The sequence below is a fragment of the Anastrepha ludens genome, chromosome 6, assembly GCF_028408465.1.
Source record: "Anastrepha ludens isolate Willacy chromosome 6, idAnaLude1.1, whole genome shotgun sequence".
Classification (NCBI taxonomy): Eukaryota; Metazoa; Arthropoda; class Insecta; order Diptera; family Tephritidae; genus Anastrepha; species Anastrepha ludens.
In genome coordinates, this window is record NC_071502.1 from 75,668,822 (window position 1) to 75,676,410 (window position 7,589).

At 35.1% G+C, this 7,589-nt stretch overlaps 1 protein-coding gene across 1 annotated transcript; it reads left to right on the top strand.

Annotated features, from left to right (window-relative positions):
• The first annotated feature begins 4,524 nt into the window (after nt 1-4,524).
• LOC128867121 (uncharacterized) lies at nt 4,525-5,718 on the top strand. The gene has a single exon (XM_054108220.1). It carries the CDS (start codon nt 4,525-4,527, stop codon nt 5,716-5,718), a length of 1,194 nt encoding a protein of 397 aa, XP_053964195.1.
• Nucleotides 5,719-7,589: the final 1,871 nt, after the last annotated feature.

A 7,589-nucleotide genomic window follows, 5' to 3' on the forward strand; every position in this document is an offset into this window, starting at 1 on the left:
ATTTGTTGAAATTGAAAACATTGAGGATGAATAATAATAAAATGAAGAAAATAAAATATGAACTTTATAGCAATATTATAATGAACCTATAATTATCCCGCTCCTAATGCTGCTTTCGTCTCATTCTCTCTCAGTTTGTTTTACGGAAGGTTTCACTTCTATCGCGTCTAACCGTTAGACTGGTATTTTTTTTTTTTGCATTTTCTTAAAGTATAATATCTTAAAAATATTTTTTGAAAATTTTAAGTGATTCCGACAAATACTTTTCGAGTTATTCAACAAATAACAAAGGGCCCTCGGGCGCTCCGGAGCGTTCGAGAGCAAGCAGCTGCAAGCAACCGACTTCTCGCTAACGCGCTAACGATAACACTCGAGAAGGTAGAATGCTACGTAGGCAACAGCAAATCGATATTTTGGAAGCTGCTTTGACGGCTGAAGAACTATTATATAGCGCAGGAGTAGATGACACAGTGCAAGTAAATAAATAAATCGTATAACTCTACATAAATCGATAGCAAAACTTTAAATGCGTTCTTCTCAAAACTATGTTTTTTGAACTGGTGATCACTGTAACTTAAAAACCGGTTGGTAGATTTCAATAAAATGTATACTGCCTTTGAAAAATATAAAAAACTTGTGCCTGATTCAAAGATTTTTTTTCAAAAATTTCGATTTTTTTCCTAAGGCCACCATATTGCTGATTTTGAAAAAAAGCTTCGATCAGGCACAAGATTATTTATTAATAAAACCAATTTCTCTTGTCCGATTGATTTTAGATGAATCTCCAAGGGCTTGTGATGATCACCGCAAGGGACTTCTGCAGAAACGGGCTCCACACAAACAGCGATAACTTTTACAATTACACATTTTTATATTTTTGCTAAAAGGAAGTCGATACATGATGTAGGTATTAATGCTCTGTTTTTATTTTGTAAAATAAAGGAATTGACTAGCAAAAAAATTATTATAATTTTTTCGGGCCTCTTACTACTCTTAACCCCATAAATAAACAGATTTGCAACAACTAATAAACCTCAGTCGAATAGAAAATAAAAAAATTGACTTTTTGATAAAATCTTTTGAAGAAATGTAAAAACCTGGAGTAAACTATAAAGCTTACCAATCGTTAAATAAATAACTATTTACACTATTCTCAAATGTATTGTAAATATGTCCATCAATTCATAAGGATACATATATACTATACATTAACATATCTTATATATAAAATTCTCGTATATGTATATATCTATATGTTTATGAACGATTATGGGGAATCTCGTTGGTTCGTTCATTCATTCACTCATTCATTGATTCATTCATCTATGTAAATGTTGGCCTGCTTAACTAATAAGGTGAAAATTTGTTTAAGCGGTCACGCTCAAACACATACTCTTACCAATGTATATGCGGATGTACCGGTGACTTTCACGCACGCGTCTCTTTGTATACGCCGCAACATCAAAGTGGTTTTCTTGGAGACAGGGCGGTTGGCAAAGGTCGTTTGCCCGGAGCACACAATGAACGAGTGTAATGTTAATTCACTTTCATATGGGCTGTAAATGAGTATGCACTTGTGCATATGTACACATATACGAGTATGTGAGTGCATACATGTACGTTATACTGAATTCGATTGCATAACTTCATGATAATTAAAGTGCGCATGCGCAATCGCTTAACGATCTACACTGACCGCCTATCCCTAAAGCTATTATTATCCCATATACTCGTATGTACATGCATGCATACAAATATGTCTTTTACTTTCTCTATGAAAAGCTTTTTGATGTTGATATGAATGTTTTTAAATTTCTATGTAGCACAACCTTACGAAAAGTTAGCCCGAGTGGAATAACGAGCATTTTTGTTTTCTGTGCAGAATTAAGTATGCCAGGTCAGACCATAACTACGGTTTTTCGAAATTTGTCGAGCTCAGCGCCACATCGCGGCTCCATATGTTTTTATAGAAGCAATTTTTGGAAATACAATCAAACGGAAGAATAATAAACTAAATAAAAATTGATTTAAATGCCTAATTATTATAAGAAAAACAAAAAATTTCGAACATACCTAGTCCCAGGTTTGCCCTTGTTGTTAGAAAAAACTGAGTTCTCTGAATTTCGAATTGACCTATAAAATTATTGGCTGAAGCATATACTTACACGTAAACTTATACTCGTATGTGTTTATTCAGTGAAAATATATACTTATTTTATTCAAAAGAAAATATTGAGCTGGTTAAACAAGCACAAGACCCCACCGCCTAACTTGTGTGAGGCTCTACTCTACTTTACTTCGAAATCACAAATCATATAGAGGATATAATACCGATTTTTATTTGAAGCTACAAACAAGTGTGAATTTTATTACGCAGAAAATGTGTCATTAACTATAAAAGTAACCACTCAATATCACTTTATCGTAATTTACACGTATTTAATAAAACTTCGAGTTTCAATACAGTAGTACCTCGATTCTTGCACATACTCGGTACTTGCACTCTTCGATTCTTGCAACATAAAAATTTTTTCCATTACGTACTCAGTACTTGCGACATCCAAAAAATTTGAACTCGATACTTGCGACATTGCCTTGTTGCTTTTGGAACCGGTTCCTAAAATTCAATAAAATTCGGGGAAGTCCCGATTTATTTCGGAATTGAATTGCTGTGATTGGCTAATTCTTTTACGCACGTTTATTTTGGGACATTTGAATCAGTTTTAACGAACGTTTCATTGAGTGCGGTCTCACAATGGCAGGGAAAAAATTTACGTTGCTTACAATAAAGCAAAAAGCTGAAATTTTAAGGAAGCTAAGTGAAGGATTTTCTATCGATGCCTTAGCCAAAAGTTTTCACGTGCACAGGTCAACAATAAACCGCATTAAGAATAAGAAGAACACCATAAGGAAGTTCCTGGCGAATGCTGAATCTGGTCCTGGGAAGAGAAAAACGTTTAAACCTGCAGATCTTCCTAAAATGGAAAGATCATTGATGAAATGGTTTGCAAATCAACGAGCCAAGAATTTCCCAATCACTTCTGATATGCTTAAACAAAAGGCCAAGTTTCTCCATGCCAAAATTCAGGAAAAATCGGGGGACTTCCATGCTAGCAATGGTTGGATTACAAACTTTAAAAAAAGATATGGAATACGAAGACTCAAAATATGTGGAGAAAAACTTTCGAATAAGACTCATTCAGTTAATCCATTTTTACAAAAACTGAACAAAAAAATTGCTGATAGGTTTGACCAAGGACCAGATATACAATGCCGATGAATCTGGTCTCTTTTGGAAGCTTTTGCCTGGTAGAACTCTTGTGCGGTCAAAAGAAACTTTCGCTCCAGGACATAAAATCAGTAAGGAAAGAATAACTTCTCTGGCTTGCACGAATGCATCTGGAAATCACAGAGTAAAACTAATGGTTATTGGGAAACCATTAAACCCACGATCACTTAACAATTTTACGGATATTCCAGTTGTCTACAAAGGAAATAAAAGTGCTTGGATGACCTTGGCTTTGTTTAAGGAATGGTTTCACAAACATTTGTTCCAAAGGTACATCTGGTAATCTTTGTTTGTAAAAAATTTCCTTTATTAATTTAAATTTCCTAAAATTGCAGGTAAATGGGTTCCTTCGTGCCGAAAATCTTCACGAACAGGCTCTATTGCTTATTGATAATGCTCCATGCCATCCCAAAGACGGCGAGTTAATGAGTAGTGATGGTCAAATATCTGTAATGTGTCTTCCTCCAAACTGTACTGCACTTATACAGCCCATGGACCAGAATGTCATAACACTTACGAAATTGAACTTCAAAACAAGCCTTTTAAGTGACATCGTTCGCCGTGGGAAAACAATCTCTACGAAACATCAACTTAAAACACGCAATATGCTTTTTAGCGAATGCCTGGAATGCTGTTAATGTGACCTCCATTCAGTCATCATTTCAAAAACTGTTTGAGGTAACATCCGAATGGGATAGTGAAGATGTCATCCCTCTTTCAGAGTTACGCTTACAGCTTGTTGAAGATACATCCACTATTCAAGTAATTTCAAATTTGCTTCAAGAAATAGAACCATTGCAGCAAATATCCGAATCTGATATTGAGCAATGGATTGCTGAACCTATTTTGGAGTCTTTTGAACAAAATGAAGATCCCTGTATCAATTGTGAATTTACTGATGGTGAAGAAACAAACAACGTGGTAGTAAATACGAAGAAAGTTACACAGGAGGAGACTATATCAGCATACAATATTTGCTTCAGTCGCAAACTACTGCCCCAAGCATACGAACGTATTTTCGCGAAAATCGATATTAAAGCAAAACGCGCAGCCTGATAGTCAAAAAAAAAAAAAAAAAAAAAAAAAAAAAAGTGATAATTAATTTAACAACTAGTGCATTAATAAACTTTAAATATACATATATATATATTATATATATATATAATACTAATAACATTGAACAAGTGAATTTTCAATTTGTGTAATAGGAATTACCTTCTTATCCCTCACTCAAAATGAATAAGCCACCGGACAATAAAGTTAATTTACCTCCCAATTTACCTGCACTCAAATGGGACAAAACAAAGCAATCAAACTTTACATCGAACGAACCGGTATACCTACTCATGTCCAGACCCAATAACTCAGACAATTTAAAGAATGTATCACCTTTTTTGATTCAAAAAGCAATCAACTCAACTTGCGGCGAAGTTGAATATTGCAAAAAAATTATTAGCGGCCAAATTTTGATCAAAACCAAAAACGGCTCACAAGCGAACAAATTAACGACACTAACAGCGCTTTCAAACACAATCATAGTTGAGATTACACCACACAAGACACTTAATTATTCGAAAGGCGTAATATATTGTAACGAATTAAGATCAATACCCGAAAGTGAAATCCTCGATGAACTAAAACCCCAAAATGTATGCGAGGTGAAAAAAATACTCAAAAAAGTGAACAATGACCTGATTGAAACAGGATTAATTATATTAACATTTGCCACAACAACATTGCCAACGAAAATACACATCGGTTATATTAAAACAACAGTTCGCCCATACATCCCCCCACCAATGCGATGCAAAAATTGTTTTAAATTTAATCACGTAGCAAAATTCTGCAAAAGTCCAAAGTCCTGCCATAACTGTGCAAGCAATTACCATGTTAACGACGAAAACCAAGAGAAATGTAATAATATTACGAAATGCGGCAATTGCGATGCGAACGGACTAACATGTACTAATCACACCACTCTCGACAAAAAATGTCCCATATTCATACGCGAGAAAGAAATCCAAACAATTAAGATCACCTCCCAAGTCGACAACAAAACTGCACGAGCTATTTACAAAGAACGACATCCACACAACAACTATACATTTGCAGAAGTCACCAGTCAACATACTTCTAAACAAACAACACTCAACTCACAATCAGAACATCAAAACTCACCACACTTTAATCACCCACTCGCAGTACAGCCAACAAAACCACCAACAAAGCCAACCACACCAACTACCAATTCTCTCACTGAAAATAGCATGGAAAGACAAATCATGCAATATTCAGATGTAATGAGCGAATCAGAGACAGATGACAGCTTAGAATCCACATCTACATCAAAGCAGAAGATAAAAATCCTACCAAAAAATACATCGAAACGACTACAATCACAGATAAAAAAACTTAACAAAAAAAAGTAACCCAACTAACACTACAACTAGCCAAAACGTTAATTATCCTAATATTCCTAAAAACAGAACTATATATATTTATACATACTTATTCTTAGCTTACTTACACCTTATATAAATACTTATTAAATCTTAATTTAGTTAATTCAAAACAAAAACACGAACACTTATCTATTCTACTGATATATGACGCCCTCACTAAAAATCATACAATGGAATATACGAGGATACCAAAATAACTACAACGAACTACAAATATTACTAACACAAATTAGACCACACGTGATTACCCTGCAAGAGACACACATCCAAAACTCGATACCAATACCAACGCCTATTAATTATAATATATACACATCCACAAACCCATGCAACTCATTTGGAGGATCTGCTATTCTTATACATAAATCCATACAGCATAAAATAAGAAACCACACTACTAACACTTTTGATATAGTTAGTATACAAATACAGTCCGTACTCAAATTTACAATCAGTTCCATCTACCTTTCACCAAACAAAAACTTCAATACCAAAAACCTTCAAGATATATTTGACAGCTTGCAACCACCAATTTTAATTACCGGTGACTTTAATAGTTGGCATCCAAACTGGGGATCCCCCAAAAGCAACAGCAGAGGTAATAAGCTCTTTAAATTCGTTAGTCAATCAAGACTAATTCTTTTGAACGATGGCTCACCAACCCACTTTACAACACACCATACATTCACTCATGTGGATTTAACCATAGCTTCACCTTCCATAGCCCTGCAAAGTAATTGGCAAGTAGAATCCTGCCTTTTTGGCAGCGACCACTTCCCAATAACCACAACCATCTTTAATAACCAATCAAACACCACAATTAATATCAGACCCAGGTTTAACCTTAATAAAGCTAATTGGGAAAAATTCAGCACCCTAGCGAATATACTATGTCAAGCTAAACCACACAGCAATAATACAAATAAAGAAGCGGCCACGCTACACAAAATCATACTCCAAAGCGCAAATGAAGCAATCCCTCAAACGAATTACAATACGAAAAAATGTACACCTTGGTGGAACAAAGAACTCGAAAGATTGAAGAAAGATAGAAATCGCTTTTGGAATAAAGTAAAAAGACACATAACAACTGAAAACATAATAAACTACAAAAGAGCAAATGCTTTATTTAAAAGGGAACTTAAATTATCCAAAAACAAGGCAATGCATAAGTTTACAAGCCACATTCACCCCCATACACCCACTGGACAGTTATGGCACACTATACGTCGATTATGCGGCTTAAAACCATACCTTCCGATACACAGTATAGCCCTACAAGATCCAATCCAAACTACCACAACCAATAAACTTACAATAGCCAACTCATTTGGAAAATACTGGTCAAATGAAGCCAGCGACACCAACTTTACACGATCATTTTTAGACCACAAATACTCCTCCTTAACACCAATTAACAGCTTAACCCCAAGCAAAACTGCGCTCCAAATAGAAAGCGATATAACTCCAATAGAACTCTCTATAGCTTTGTCAAAACTTAAGGGTCGCACCCCAGGTACTGATAGAATTTCTTACCCCATGATAAAAAACTTACCGGCGGCCATGAAAACCCGTTTACTTTGTCTTTATAACAACATTTTAAACAATCAAATTCCTCAAATGTTCAAAAGCAGTCTCGTCCTCCCTATACATAAACCAAACCAAGATAAATCCTCCATCAAATCCTACCGTCCAATATCCTTGAATCCGGTCTGCGCAAAATTATTAGACAAAGTAGTAGCTAATCGGCTATGGTGGTTTGTTTCCTGCAACAAACTACTACATAGCCAGCAAATTGGATTTAGAAAGGGTAAATCAGTGTCTGATTATCTAGTATA

Coding starts and splice junctions, on each gene's coding strand:
- LOC128867121 (XM_054108220.1), top strand. CDS start 4,525: ATGAATAAGCCACCGGACAATAAAGTTAATTTACCTCCCAATTTACCT.